Here is a 16,804-nt window from a genome sequence, read left to right on the forward strand (position 1 = left end):
TGGCGCCGTGTCTGTGGGGAGGTGCGATCCATGGACTAGTTTGAGCAGCATTGGGGCTGCTCTGACAGTGGGTCGCCCCCCCTGTGGGCACTGGTGTCGCGGCGGTGGTGGTCACCGCCCAGTGCTACGCCATTTTATGCTAGGGAGGTTAGGGACCCACTCAAATTAGGTGGCCTTGACGTGGCGAGTAGGCTTGTACCTTTAGATCAAAATGCAATATGTAGATGTGCGACCATGCCTGTTTCTTCTACCTGAATTCACAATTTACAAATCTGTTTAACTTTCTGGAGCCAGAATGACTTCCGAATTCCATGATGGAGGCCTATATAGTTAGAAGTACAGTATGGATGAGCGCTTTAGTGAGACTATGTGATGTTGTGTTGTATCAGAATATTGCAACAATATATAACTTATTATTGGCAACAAAGTTACTAAGTATCCTCTGTGTTTAACTCACATTGATAACGGTATCTTCATGAATGGAATTGTTGAAATCCGCGGCTCTGCTGATGTTTCTTAGGGTTTTTCTGCAAGATTCACTGCTCTGCAGTGTCCGGGTGCAACGTTCTGCAGAAGTCCGGGAGGATGATAGTACAGTAGTCTGGTAGGATGGTGATGCAGTATAGTCCAACTTGTGGAAATGCCGATGGATGGATGGATTGCAAGGGGGGACCCAGAGAAAATAGGGAGACAGGTCGGTGGCGCCTCTACCTCACTGGTTCCCGCCGGTGTGTGCAGATCCGTGAGTGCCTGGTGGAGTGACGTCACTAGTGGGCACGATGAGGGACAAGGGAGTATCTCCGAAGCTTTTCGGAAGCTAGCGGCTTCCTTCGTCAGGGATACCCTCCTCTGTCCTGTCCTTCTATTTATGCACTAACGGTAAGTGACATTGCTGCAAAAAACGCTACAAGAGCTACATATTCCAAATACCGGCACATTATTTCCCACAAGCTGGTATTCTGCTCATAAAAATCCGAACATTTCAAAGTCTGTATTCAATCCATTAGGTACCACAGTATTCAGCTGAAAGATCCATTTTCCTTCCATTCGTGACATAAGTGCTATATAATCACCCCCTCTCCAGTTTGGGGTCACTGTCTCTATGCCGAAAAAGATGGAATTCTCAAAACTTGAGTTATGCTGTTCTTTGTAATGTTTTGACAGAGGATGTCCATCATAACCTTTTTCTATGTTATATTGCTATTGTCATGTTCCCCCAATACGTTTAAACAATAGTCTCTTGGTACGTCCCACATAAATTTTATTGCATGGGCATTTTATCCCGTATATTAGCCCATTTGGATTTTGATCTGATGGTTTACTTCTGAGTTTTCCTCATTTGGTATGAACAAAATGGTGTTTTTATTCTTTGTCACTTTGCACTTTCTACATGGATAAAATCCTGGTTTGGGTGCTAAAGTTAAATCTTTTTTTCAGGATGGTATTTTTATTTTTTATTGCTGGTGCTACTGTGCCTGCCAAATTCCGAGCCTTCCTAAATACAAATGCTGGTTTACTGGACACCCGATCTCCAATCACCTTATCCTGTTTCAGAAGGTCCCAGTGTTTTAATACTATGCATTTCCACATTTTACTTTGTTTAGAGTATGTAGTAATTAACGGTATATGCAAGATTTGTTTCTCCTCATTCTCCTTTTTTATTGCTCTCTCTTTATTCTATATCAGTAATAATTTTCCCCTATCTATAGTTTCGATCTGTTCACTGGTAGATGTTAATATTTGTTTATCATACCCTTTATTCTCAAATTTGATGCATAGTACTCCTGCCTCCTTCTTGTAGTCCTCAAGCTCTGTACAATTTCGCCGCAGTCGCAAAAATTGGCTTCTGGGGATATTGTCCAGCTATAGGGGCAAATGGCAGCTATCTCGCTGGATATAGCTGTTGCTATCCGTGGGCTTATGAAATGTGTAGGTAATAATTTTATTGTCTTTAATCTGAATGTTCAAATCTAAAAAATTTACCTGGGTAAAACTGTATGAAGCCGTAAAATCCAAATAAAATTCATTTTCATTGATGTCCTTTAAAAATTAAACTAAAGAGGATTCCCCCCCTTCCCAGATAAAAATTATATTGTCTATAAACCTTTTCCAGAGGGCCAGATTCGCACCCAGCTTGCCGTCCCTTCAACAATTCCATTCATGAAGATACCGGTATCAATGTGAGTTAAACACAGAGGATACTTAGTAACTTTGCTGCCAATAACAAGTTATATATTGTTGCAATATTCAGATACAACACAACATCACATAGTCTCACTAAAGTGCTCATCCATACTGTACTTCTAAGTGTTTTATAAGTGGGGAATTTTTCTATCACTTAATACTGTATGTTTTTCGGGGAAACATACAGGATAGAGCAGCTAAGTGAGCAAAGCACTCTCCATTTGACAAGCGCCTAGGTGTATTATTTATTATCCCAGAGGCCTATATAGTGTTAATCTTAAAAAAAAAAAATAATAAAAAAATAAATAAACAAAGACCCTCTTTAAAGTGGGTTCATTTTGACTGATATCCCATCTGTACTCAGATGTCTAGATCTTTGAAAAAATTCTGGCGAAAAGGTTGGGTAAAGTGATAGATGGATGGTGGCAGAAGATCAGACTGGTTTAATCCCCCATAGATCATTGTTTTCAAATATTGAGAGGGCATTCCTGGGAATACAGAAGGGGGAGGGCGACCTCCGCTACATCCTGACACTTGATGCATGGTCTGCCCTTAGGGCTTTTGGGTTGGGGGGAGACATTTATTAGTTGGATCCAACTCTTATATCAGGCCCCTAAGGCGTGTGTCTCATTTGGTAGTACCCGTATGGACTGGTTGTAAGGTCAAGAGTAGGGATCGACCGATATCGTTTTTTTAGGGTCGATACCGATAATCGGTGGAGGTTAGGGCCGATAGCCGATAACTTATACAGATATTCCGGTATAAGTTATCGGCTATTTATCCCCCCGCGACACCGCTACAGATCATTGATTTAAAGTGGGCGCTTTAAATCAATGCACTGCAGTGACTTTTGCGGTGCCATAGGCCGCCGCCGCCACCACCACCCGCTTCACCTATCAGGGTGGTCCGGGCCATCCATCCTTCCTGTAGTGTTCGGGGGCGTTCCGGGTGAAGGGTTTACCGGTCCGGGCTGTCCTTCTCCGGCGGTCATCTTCTCCACTCCGGGCAGGCTCCGGCCTAGTACGCTGCATAGACGCCGCTGAATAGACACCGCTGCGCAGTGACGCCCGTGCGCAGCGACGCACCTGACGTCACGGCGTAGCGGCGTCTATGCAAATACTAGGCCGGAGCCTGCCCGGAGTGGAGAAGATGACCGCCGGAGAAGAAGGACAGCCCGATTCGGTTCACCCGGAACGCCCCCGGACACTACAGGAACGATGGATGGCCCGGACCACCCCCATTACGGGTAAGTTTAATTTTTTTTATTGACTAGGAGGGTGGGGGAGGGGCCCGACTGGTATAGCGGTATGGGCAAAAATCCATACCGGTATACCGGGCAGCACTACGGTGGGGGGTGCGACGTGGTGCGGTGGGTCAGGGGGGCGGTCGCGGTGCGGCGGGTGGGGCGGTCGCAGTGCGGTGGGGGCGGTGCGGGGGGCGGAGCATTATCGGCTTATCGGCAAGGTAATTGCCGATACTGATAATGCCCAAAATCGTGATTATCGGCCGATAATATCGGCCATACCAATAATCGGTCGATCCCTAGTCAAGAGGTACTCGGCCGGGGTGCCCCCAATCTCCTCTGCTTTTTGCTCTATATATAGATCAATTGTCGATTTTGATCAGAGGGTTAGAGGGAATTAGGGGGTTCTCCCTGGGCGAGAAAGAGACCCGGATGCTACTAAAAGCAGATGATCTGCTCATTTTTGTACATGACCCGGTTAACTGCCCCTCTAATAATTAAGGCCTTAAGGACTTTGGGCATCACTCCGGGTTAAATATTTTATCCTCCCCCAAACGTCTCAGCTGGCAGAGGAGGAAACCCCATTTAAAATGATCAGTGAGGGGAAGGGGTTGGAATACTTTAAAGTAACTATCACCACAGACCCCAATAAATACCTAGAATTTAGTCTCAAACCCTTAGTAAAAATAATAGAGAAGAAAATAGGAATATGGGCTAGGATTACTTTGGCAATGGCCGATCATCTGTCATTTCTAAAAATGGTTGTTTTACACCAGATTCTTCTCTATATCAATGCCTCCCCGGGGTGGATTCCCTTGGGATGGTTTAAGAGATTACATAAAATCCTGAATAAGTTTATATGGAGGAGAAAACGTGCAAGGATGAAATATGAAAACTGGTTTGCCCCTCAGGAGGAAGGCGGGCTGGCCTTACCGAATTTTAAAGGGGTACTCCAATGGAAAACTTTTTTTTTTTTAAATCAACTGGTGCCAGAAAGTGAAACATATGTAAATTACTTCTATTAAAAAATCTTAATCCTTCCTGTACTTATTAGTTGCTGAAAACTACAGAAGAAATTATTTTCTTTTTGGAACACAGTGCTCTCTGCTGACATCACGAGAACAGTGCTCTCTGCTGACATATCTGTCCATTTTAGGAACTGTCCAGCGCAGCATACGTTGTTTGCTATGGGGATTTTCTCCTACTCTGGACAGTTCTTAAAATGGACGGAGATGTCAGCAGAGAGCTCTGTGTTCCAAAAAGAAAATAATTTCCTCTCTAGTATTCAGCAGCTAATAAGAACTGGAAGGATTACGATTTTTTAATAGAAGCAATTTACAAATCTGTTTAACTTTCTGGCACCAGTTGATTTAAAAAAAAAAAAAAAAAAGTTTCCCACATGAGTAACCCTTTAAGCTGTATTTTCTGGCTAAGATTATCAGGACTATTGCCCAAGGTAGGAATTCGATAGTGGGTCCTCATTGTATTCAGCAGGGGATGGAAAGCATAGCATTGCTGGAAGCATTAGAATCAAACCAAATTGTAGTATCCTTCTCATATGGCAAAGTGGTGAGTAAGGGGTGGGACTATTTTAAGAGGTCAATTAATATCAAGGGAAACACTATCTTCACTCCTATATGGAATAACACAAGATTATCAGAATTTGGCACTGTCCCAGATGCAAATTGGTGGATTTCTCAAGGTATAAAATATGTTTCACAAATAGTAGATGAGGGTAACATTTACAGTTTTGAAACTATGCAAAGGTTGCATAGGATTAATAAAAATCTATATTTTAGGTATTATCAATTTGCACACGCATTAAAAAAGGTACTCTGGTGGAAAACTTTTTTTTTTTTTTTATCAACTGGTGCCAGAAAGTTAAACAGATTTGTAAGTGACTTCTATTAAAAAATCTTTACCCTTCTAGTACTTTTTAGCAGCTGTATGCTACAGAGGAAATTATTTTCTTAAAAAAAAAAATAAAATTGTCTTGTCCACAATGCTCTCCGCTGACACCTGATGCCCGTATCAGGAACTGTCCAGAGCAGAAGAAAATCCCCATTACAAACCTATGCTGCTCTGGACAGTTCCTGACACAGACAGAGGTGTCAGCAGAGAGCACTGTGGACAAGACAAAAAATAAAATAATTTCCTCTGTAGCATACAGCTGCTAAAAAGTATTGGAAGGGTAAAGATTTTTTAATAAAACTCATTTACAATTCTGTTTAACTTTCTGGCACCAGTTGTTAAAAAAAATGTTTTCCACCGGAGTACTCCTTTAAGAACACTCAGAATAAAGATTATTTACACATACAGGATCACTTTATGATACACTTTTTTTTTTTTTTGTATAGGACATGTATATGACATATGAAATATTATAAATAAAATAAAAAAATGACAAACACTTTAGGTAATATTACTACAGACTGAATTAAGAAACAATTGATACTTTATCCTTACCAAGTACTGAAATACAACATCCTAAATTAAAGTGTACCGCAAACGATGGTCCAGCTGCAGGAAATCTGTCCCCAGCATCTGTAGAACCAGAGACTAAAGCGATCAGGAGATGTGTTAGCCTAAAGTCACATGCAAGTCTATGAGATCCCCACCAAATAAGTCTCCTGATCTCTTTAATGAAAGGCAGATGAACCAGCACTATTTCTATGCAGCTTTATTGAAAACACGGCACACAGGTAAAACCAGCCTGAACTCAGACGCGTTTTGAGCGCATGTGCTCTTTCTCGGTGATGTCACAGGTACTGCCAGGTGAGGTTAAATACCTTTTGCATGGGGGAGGGGAGGGAAGAATCCCATATCCCCACCTCTCTCTGGAGACCTGTGACACAGTTCACATTAGTAAGAACAACCAACATTAAAAAATATGTATAAAATCCAAAGATAGAACATACATGCAAGATTTAAGATTTAAATGTCACGAAAGGGGGTTCGTGAAATTAGTATTTATGCTTTTAGTAGTGAAACAGCAGTTCATGACAGACATTGAGACCCATCGGAGAACGGGTCCCCAGTGTGAACTGCCAATATGATTCACGATCTGCCAAATACGGCGTGGGACCCAGGGTTCGCATGGCTCTCCTGTGATGTGGTGTCATTATACACCAGCATTCCATGGACGGTTGCCATGCGGACCCTGGATCATCATCTTGTTACTTATAGCAACTACTCTCTTGATTTGTGTGAATACATTAAAATGGTTGTCTGTTTTCTCATGTCCCGTAATTACTTCGTTTTTGACAGGTCTTTTTTTGTCCAAGTAAGCGGCGTTTCTATGGGGGCCAGACATTCACCCTCGCTTGCTAACTTAACCATGTCTTTTTGGGAATCACAATTTATTTACACAGATGAAAATCCCTTTAAGGCCAGCATACAGTGGTACGGTCGATTCATTGATGACCTCCTCCTTATTTGGAGGGGGGACATCGCGACCGTGCCACTGTTCGTGGACTACTTAAACAATAACATGTTTAATTTAAAATTTACCTATCATGTGGATCCTACTAGTATAACTTTTTTGGATTTAATGTTGAGAGGATCTCAGAACCAAACTATTGAGACCTCCACGTATAGAAAGCCCATATCGGGCAATACGGTCCTGAGAGCAGATAGCAATCACCCCACACATACGGTCTAAGCGATCCCGGTTGGGGAATTAACCAGACTAAAAAGGAATTGTACAAACATAAATGTATATAACACACAAGCTAGTGAATTAAAACAAAGACTAAAATCTAGAGGATATTCCAATTATACTCTTAAAAAAGCCGAACAAAAAGTAGCTAAAAAAGAAAGAGATAATCTATTGAACCCAAATAATGCCAATAAATTACCAACTAGATTCGAAAAACAAGTTCTGGCTATCACCTATTCATCTTACTTCAATCAGGTTAAAAGCATAGTACAGAGACATATACATTATTTAAAACAGGATCAAACGCTGGCTGGCATCTTGGAAGAAGGCTGCAGAATAGTGTCCAAACGGGCCCCCACACTTGGGGACAAATTATCCCCAAGTGTGGTCGTTTCGCAGGACAGAAGAAATAGCAGCTGGTTAGAAAGGAAAGGATTCTTCAAGTGCGGACATAAAGTGTGTCGAACTTGTCAGTATGTCGAACAGACGACCCAGTTTGAGAGCTCGGATGGTACTAAAAGGTACCCTATCAATAATTACATAAACTGTAATTACAGTAATGTAATTTATATGATAGAATGCACAGATTTCAATTTAAAATATGTGGGATACACAACAAGAAAATTGAAAATTAGAGCACTGGAACATCTAAATGACAGCACACTGACAGCAGCAAGACAGAGATCTGCTGCATCTGCACATTTTCACTTTGCACATGCCGGTAAATTAAACACTTTTCAAATTTTTGCTATTGAGCATGTCAAAATGGGCACGAGAGGGGGTTGCATTAGGAAAAAATTGGCAGATCGTGAAGCATATTGGCAGTTCACACTGGGGACCCGTTCTCCGATGGGTCTCAATGTCCGTCATGAACTGCTGTTTCACTACTAAAAGCTTAAGTACTAATTTCACGAACCCCCTTTCGTGACATTTAAATCTTATAAATGTATGAACAATTATGTAATATTATTGCATGTATGTTCTATCTTTGGATTTTATACATATTTTTTAATGTTGTTTGTTCTTACTAATGTGAACTGTGTCACAGGTCTCCAGAGAGAGGTGGGGATATGGGATTCTTCCCTCCCCTCCCCCATACAAAAGGTATTTAACCTCACCTGGCAGTACCTGTGACATCACCGAGAAAGAGCGCATGCGCTCGAAACGCGTCTGAGTTCAGGCTGGTTTTACCTGTGTGCCGTGTTTTCAATAAAGCTGCATAGAAATAGTGCTGGATCATCTGCCTTTCATTTTCGTTGCTGGTGTTGGCTGGACACCGATCCGGGCACATTACAGGGGATTGGAGAGCTGGTGTTTCCACGTGGACTCTTCCTGATCTCTTTAATCTTGGGGCAAGTCTTGGGCTAAATAGATGCTCAGAATTTTAAACAGATATCCTGCAGCTGGACCATTGTTGAAGGTACACTTTAAAGGGGTGTCCCACCTTGTCAATTGGATTTTTACGGCCCTCTCCAGCCTGTTTGTGGCTGCCGAAGGTGGTTAGGAAAGCCCCAAAAAATTGAGCAACTCCTATTGATTTTAATGGGAGTTGCGCAAACCACATAGCCCTGTGGGCTACTCTGTTTCTGTAACCCATGGTGTTATGAAAACAGTGTAGCTCGCTGGACTATGTCGTTTGCGTAAGTCCTATTAAAATCAAGGAGAGTTACACAAATTGTGTAACTAAAATTATCTCCATTTCAAATTTGGCACCTAGATACCATTTTTCCTGCTGCTCATAGCAGTGCAAAACCCCTCTTCAGCGCAAGACCTAGCATAATGTAATTCTATGGCACTTGGTCTCGTGCTGACGATTGGTCTAACACAGCTGCGAGCTACACAGAGTGGCGGAGAATGAGGAGAAGGGCGTCTCTGTGTCAAACATATTGGAGTTGTACTTTAACCTAATCATTCCACAGTATGAGAATCCTAAAAAAAAAAAAATCTGCATTTGGACCAGAAACGTGTTCAATTACCCGAATCACACTGATATTTGTATGTACACAAATTAAAGTAAGACACAGTTATGCAGGAAGTGAGCTGACTAAATCCTTCTTTTTTTGGATTATTACTATAATGTACCGTAATAGCACATTTCAGCATAAATTACATTAATGCCTCTACTGGATTGCTCTGTGGACCTTTTTTTAGTGTAAAGTAGTCAGCTCTAGCAAGTGTTTTCTACAGTGCAGAAAGTGTTAAAATGCTAGGATCAGAGTTTTTTTTCCAATCCTGAAAGGGTGCAGGGGAATGTTTGGCTACAGCTCCTGTGCTACACAAAATCCCGATCATGTACAGAACAGACCAAAAGTTTGGAAACACCTTCTCATTCAGAGTTTTCTTTATTTTCATGACTATGAAAACTGTAGATTCACACTTAAGACATCAAAACTATGAATTAACACATGTGGAATTATATACATAAAGTGTGAAAATAAGTCATTCTAGGTTCTAGCCACCTTTTGCTTTGATTACTGCTTTGCCCACTCATTCTCTTGATGAGCTTCAAGAGGTAGTGACCTGAAATGGTCTTCCAACAGTCTTGAAGGAGTTCCCAGAGATGCTTAGCACTTGTTGGCCCTTTTTGCCTTCACTCTGCGGTCCAGCTCACCCCAAACCATCTCGATTGGGTTCAGGGCCGGTGACTGTGGAGGCCAGGTCATCTGGCGCAGCACCCCATCACTCTCCTTCTTGGTCAAATAGCCCTTACACAGCCTGGAGGTGTGTTTGGGGTCATTGTCCTGTTGAAAAATAAATGATGGTCCAACTAAACGCAAACCGGATGGAATAGCATGCCGCTGCAAGATGCTGTGGTAGCCATGCTGGTTCAGTATGCCTTCAATTTTGAATAAATCCCCAACAGTGTCACCAGCAAAGCACCCCCACACCATTACACCTCCTCCTCCACACCAGCACACCTGTGAAGTGAAAACCATTTCAGGTGACTACCTCTTGAAGCTCAACAAGAGAATGCCTAGAGCGTGCAAAGCAGTAATCAAAGCAAAAGGTGGCTACTTTGAAGAACCAAACTTTTGGTCTGTACTGTACATGTATGTCATACTGGGCTGGTTAACTGGAAGGAACTTTTTTTTTCACAAATAACTTAACACTAAGACTACAAGACAACAGTAATACCCAACTAATAAACTATATAACTTTTTGGCATATCTATGTCTAGGATGAGAAAACCCCCTAAACATTTTAATATTGGTGCTCATATGCAGTAATCTACCACAGAAAGTAAACTACACTAACAACCCCCCCCCCCCCCCCCCGCCCGACACAGAAAATCTATTTTATTTTATTTTTTTAAACTGTACAACTTCATCTGACCTTTTGGAAATGCAATACAACCAAACACACGCTGGTTAGGATCAATGCTCAGGTTTCTAAAGATCATACAGGGAGGTTCGACCCACATCACCCCCTGCACGGACTGTACTTAGGTTTTTCTTTTCTACTTTGCTTTGAGTTGGCACGTTCCAAGTCCAGATGACGCTAGGTGTGCAGACATCTTAATGTTTGCATATAGACACATTTTACTGCAATAAGTGGCTGCAATAGCATGCATTCATGAAAATGTGTAATAAAGGTCCCGCTAAGGATAGTCAGGTATTAATAAATCTGGCTGTAGCTGGGAGAAATCATTACTGTAAATATTTTATGAAGAGTATATTTAACAAGTGGAATTTTTAGGAGGATGTGAACAGAAAGAGGCCTTGGTATCCTGTACATCAATTTGATCATTTTAGCAAATTGTTAACCTTTTTTTTTTTTTTTAAGTTAGAGGGGAATGTGAGCTGATGTCGGCAATGCAGCTGCTGGTGAACTACAGGACTCATAACTTACACATATATTAGTAAAAAATCATATCATGTCCATGAGAAAAGAGCTGAAATGCTTATCACGATCACGCATAAATATTTTGATCTTGTAATAATACATATTTTATTAGCCAAGTTCTGTAGCTACAACACAATGCAAATTCCCATACACCCAACAAATTGTTAGGGGTATATTTTACTTTATAAGACACGTGCTTATCACAGCAGAAAGGGGAATTCTTGTAAATTACCGATTTTGTAAAGTGTGTCTGCCTCTTCCTAGATGAGCTTTGATCCTCCTTTTACTTTTATAAGAAAGACATTCTGTGGCAATTCTTAATACCTTTTCTTATGTAGGGCCTGTTAGTGATAAGGAAGGGGAAGTGTTCTGTTCCATTTCCCACAGCTCCCCAAAATCTTGTTAATCAGGTTCAGCAGAGGCTCAGGGGTGTATCAGGCCTTGTTCACGCTTTTTTTAGTGGATTATCAATTTTGTATAAAATCTTCATAAGGATGTATAATGCACATATTATAATCAAGTGGAATGGAAATGTGTGAATAGGCTTGTAACATCAAAGATAATATTCTCTAATGTAATAGAATGGACTAACCACTAAAATACTGTATTTTTCGCCGTATAAGACGCTCCGGCATATAAGACACACCCAATTTTAAAGGAGGAAAATCTAGAAAAAAAAGATTATGAACCAAATACAATGTAAAGTATAGGACAGTGATCTTCAACCTGCAGACCTCCAGATGTTGCAAAACTACAACTCCCAGCATGCCCGGACAGCTGTTGGCTGTCCGGGCATGCCGGGAGTTGTAGTTTTGCAACATCTGGAGGTCCGCAGGTTGAAGACCACTAGTATAGGAGGTAATACTCACGTGTCCCTGACGCTCCGGACGTGTCACCGCTGCCCTGCATGTCACCCTCCATCGCTGTCGCCGCGTTCCCGGGGTTTTCCCGTCGTTCGGGAACGTCTCTGCTACCCGGGATCCTTGCTTTCTGTCGCCGCCATCACGTCGCTACACATGCCGCTATGCACGTCACTCCTATTGGATGACGGGACGGTGTGTGTGACGACGTGATGATGACGAAGGAGAGTGCCGGCCATGCAGGGGATCCCGGCACGGAGCAGTCATTCGCCGATCAGACACCGAGGAGGCAGGTGTCCCGGTGTCCTGTAAGCTGTTCAGGATGCTGTGATTTCACCGCAGCGGTCCCGAACAGCTCGACTGAGCAGCCGGTTTAGTTTCACTTTCGCTACAGACGTGGCGGTCAGCTTTGATCGCCGCGTCTGAAGGGTTAATACAGGACATCACCACGATCGGTGATGTCCTGTATTAGCCGCGGGTCCCAGCCATTGATGGCCGCAGGACCACCGTGATATGACAGGGTTTTAATGCAGGCAAAATGTGTATTTACAGTATAAGACGCACCAACTTTTCCCCCCCAGTTTTGGGGAAGAAAAAGTGCATCTTATAGGGTGAAAAATACGGTAACCTACAAAATCCTCTCTTTAGTAGTAGAGCCAGATATTCAGAGTCAATTAACCAAATTGGACAATAAAAATGGACAAATTATTTTTATATTGCAACCGATCTTCAGGCTAAATTTGCAATAGAAATCTTAAACACGACTCAGATGACAGTTTTTTTAGTAAGTTAGCTACTTATATTTTCAATGTACTGAACATGCCGCCTCCATATTACTTACCGGTGCCTTTGTAAAACTTTGTACAATTACCATATTCAATATCTTCTGTTTTAATATCAAACTGTGGCAAAGCAATCTTTTCCATTTGAACAGGGTCTCCTGACTGCCAGATAAACCGCAAATCATCCGTTGTGTATCCAACTATATGAGAATGGAAAATATTTCAAAGATATAAGCACATTTAGCTTTCTCAAAGCCGCAATTATGTTTGCTGAATGCATAAATAAGGCTAAAAGCAAATATTATCAGAGTCCTATTTTATTATTTTTCTTTTATCTTCCGTTACTCACTCAGAACTAACATATTCTACAGTGCAGCACAACTGTTCACATAAGCCCCTGCCACCAGTGGAGAGCATAGCCAAAACCACACACACAGCCACCCACCCTTAATGTGTTTTCAGAGAAGATGGAGAAGAGGGGGCGATTTATCAAAACCTGTGAAGCCGTTGCCCATGGCAACCAAACAGATTTCTTCTTTAACCCCTTAAAGACCGAGCGTTTTTTAGTTTTTGCACTTTCGTTTTTTCCTCCTTATCTTTTAAAAATCATAACCCTTTCAATTTTGCACCTAAAAGTCCATATGATGGCTTACTTTTTGTGCCACCAATTCTACATTGTAATGAAATCAGTCATTTTACCCAAAAATCTACGGCGAAATGGGGAAAAAAAAATCATTGTGCAACAAAATTGAAGAAAAAAAAACACCATTTTGTAACTTATGAGGGCTTCCGTTTCTACGCAGTCCATTTTTCGGTAAAAAGGACACCTTATCTTTACTCTGTAGTTCCATACGATTAAAATGATACCCTACAAATATAGGTTTGACTTTGTTTTACTTCTGGAAAAAAAACATAACTGCATGTACGGAAATTAATATGTTTAAAATTGTCATCTTCTGACCACTATAATTTTTTTTTATGGTATAAAAAGTGCCCCAAAATACACTATTAGAATTGTTTTGAGCATACACCATTGACCGTGCGGTTTAATTAACAATATATTTTTATAGTTCAGACATTTCCACATTTCCAATACCACGTTTATTTTTATTTACAAAGTTTAAAAAAAAAAAATTTAAATGGGAAAAAGGGGATGATTTGAACTTTTATTAAGGGAGGGGTTAAATGATCTTTATTAACTTTTTTTTTTTTTTTATTACTTTTTTTATGCAGCGTTATAGCCCACCTGAGCATAGCAATAATCAGTGATTCTGAGGCTTAAATGGTCCTGCCTGGATCTCAGGCACGGAGCAGTCATTCAGCAATCGGACGCACAGGAGGCAGGTACGGGACCCTTCTAATGCGTCCTAGCTGATCGGGACACCGCGGGTTCTCCGGTTAGCAAGACTGAGCAGCCGGGAGTGACTTTTTACAACTTTAGACGAGGTGTTCAACTTTGAATGCTGCGTCTAAAGAGTTAATAGCACGCGGCACCGTGATTGGTGAGACGCGCTATTAGCCACGGGAACCGGCCGTTGTTAGAGGCCAGACCCGACCCGCTATGATACGGGATCATGGCGTGACCCCGCATTATAGAAAGGGTGCGGACTCAGGGCGTACATGTATGCCCTTGGTCCTTAAGGGGTTAATATTTAATAAGGCCTCAAAAATAAAAGAAGCAATCTGATTGGTTGCCAAGGACGATGGGTCAGCTTTTCCTCTATGCAGGTTTTGATAAATTTCCCCCAGGGTGTCCAGGGGAAACTAACTAAAATAGGAAAAATACACATACTGCTTAATATGTAAATAGTCTAGATATAATAGTCAAATGCATGTCAAGATTTGGGCTTTTATAAAGACAAAATTAACATTTTGAAAAATGACATACTGTATATGGTTAATACTGTATATTATTTTTAAAAGATATTGGAAGGCTGGTGAAGTAATGACCTGTGACAGATACAGAATTATATTACAATATATAATGATGTGAAATATAAACGGTTCTAACTGAAGATATCAAATAAAATAAAAAAACATTTTCGTTACATACAACTTTCCAGCTGCATCTTGCAACGTTGAGTATCCATTGGGAATAACGTTAAATCCAAGGGACAGGACAATGTAATTGACAACCTGAGAAAACATAAAAGTATAGTATAAATAATGGATAATGAATTCAACCTAATACAGGGAGAATATGCACACTGCATGCAGTGTTATAAAGTGGAAAAATTTACGTAAAATGGTCAACTGCATGTTAAGATTTTGGGTATTATAAATATATAATGGCAGCCATTAAACAAATAATACACACTTAGAAGTAAGTTGTGTTGTGTTCCGTGGCTTGAAACAATAAGGGTACATTCACACGTACGCAGATTTGATGTGAAGGATTTGATGCAAAGGATTTTCTGCTGCAGATTTCAATGTAAACTAAATGACTGAGCACAGCTTCTAATCGGCAGTTACAAATCCTGCGCATCAAATCTGCACAGAATCCTGTATGTGTGAACGTACCCTTATGGTGTATTATGCAGAAGATCGACTTGGCGACTGCTTTAACTGTAGCTGTTAGTTGAATAAGTGTTTGGCTGATATCTATGTTACTTGTATGGTCAACAATACTAATCCTCTTAAAATGAATGTCTACTCTTGGGCATGACAGTTTATTTCTACTCTAAGTATGGCCCAATGTCTGTGATTATTAATTTCCTAGTATTTCTTCTTATCGATCAGAGTTCTGTTTTTTTTCTTAAATTTCAAATCCTAAAACGCACAAATTAAAAAAAAAGTTGCCACTCTTGCCACTTTCATCCACCACTAGAGGGATCTGTAATAACACAACATGCAGGGAGGCTTCAAAGATTCCCCTAGTCATTTAATTCCACATACTGCATGCCAGTATACATATGGTTTGCTATTTTATCAATGCAATTCTAAAGGAAATAGCATGCTACTATATTTTTTATAATAAATAGGGATGTCCTGATACCATTTCCTTAAGACTGAGTACGAGTACCAATACTTTTTTTTTTTTAAGTACTTACCGATACCAATTACCATAACTTTTTATCAATGTCATGTGCCATTTTTTTTAAGAGAAAAAGGGGTATTTTTAATATAAAATATATTTTTTTAATTAAAACTTTTTGAAAAGGGGGTCATTCAAACTTTTATTATGGAAGGAATTAATACACTTATTTTTTACACTTTTTTTTTTTTATACTTTTTTTTTCCCCATAGGGGACTATTACATGCAATCTGTAGATTGTATACACAGATCAATGCTATGCCTTAGCATAGCATTGATCAGTGTTACCGGCACTCCTTTACTATTGCCTGCCATGGATGGCTGCAGTATAGGGGCGATCATCGGACGGCAAAGAGCATGGTAAGGGACCTTAGTCAGTCCTCTCAGCTGACTGGGACACCGCAATTTCACCACGGTGATCCCGAACAAACTTTGATCAAATTTTAAGTATCGTTCTTGGGACATCCCTAATAATAAAAAAAAATATTTTTTTAGCACGAACATATGCCGCAGCATATTACAATTCCAAAAATACATTTACAGACAGAAATCAGATATTACATAGTAAAAAAATTATTATCAATTCAAACAAGAGGGTGAGGGCCAAGCTCCTTATATGGGCACTGTCAGACACAAAAACTTTTGATATGTTGTAAAGCATGCAAAACGAATAGCAAGACTGGCCTGAAAAAGTCAGTCAAACAACTGCCCCCCTGCCTGCTTGGACACATACTAGTCCTGCTGTGTCCATGCATCATCACCTATGTCATGGACACAATTCCTTGATTGACAGCTGTGAGCGCAGGGCTTACAGCTAGAAGAAAAATCCTCCCACTGTCAACTTGTGTCTCGCTACTGTCAGTGAGGAAAAGGTGGGAGTTGTAGTTTTGCTAATGCTAGGGGAGATGTGAGCAGACAGCATACTGAGGGAGGGGGCGGAGACCTGAACAGTGAGGCCACGCCCCCTCCCTTTGAGAGGAATTCAGACTAGTGAGCTAAATTAAAAGTGTTATATAGTAAAAAAAAATTTTTTTTTGTTGGATCTGACGGGTACACTTTAAAGCTAACTATCTATGAATCTTATACATTTTGTCATTTAAAAAATCCAAAGAAGGTGTCTGTTTTATCAGGGTGACTTATTGGGTCATCCAAGTTTATAAAAAAGTTATTAAAAAATGTATCTGATTTTCTTTCTTTCAT

The 16,804-nt window shown here is 40.7% G+C and overlaps 1 protein-coding gene across 3 annotated transcripts in view; it reads right to left on the reverse strand.

Annotated features, from left to right (window-relative positions):
* Window positions 1-16,804, reverse strand: part of GLRB (glycine receptor beta) — a 113,863-nt gene that overhangs the window by 12,376 nt on the left and 84,683 nt on the right. For all 3 annotated transcript variants that reach the window (XM_056561969.1, XM_056561951.1, XM_056561960.1), the window contains exons 6-7: window positions 14,624-14,706; window positions 12,630-12,770 (exon numbers count right to left, since the gene is read on the reverse strand). In XM_056561969.1, the coding sequence (XP_056417944.1) occupies window positions 12,630-12,770; window positions 14,624-14,706 (224 nt within the window). The remainder of the gene's footprint in view (window positions 1-12,629; window positions 12,771-14,623; window positions 14,707-16,804) is intronic.

This window comes from Hyla sarda, chromosome 1 (genome assembly GCF_029499605.1).
Source record: "Hyla sarda isolate aHylSar1 chromosome 1, aHylSar1.hap1, whole genome shotgun sequence".
Lineage (NCBI taxonomy): Eukaryota > Metazoa > Chordata > Amphibia > Anura > Hylidae > Hyla > Hyla sarda.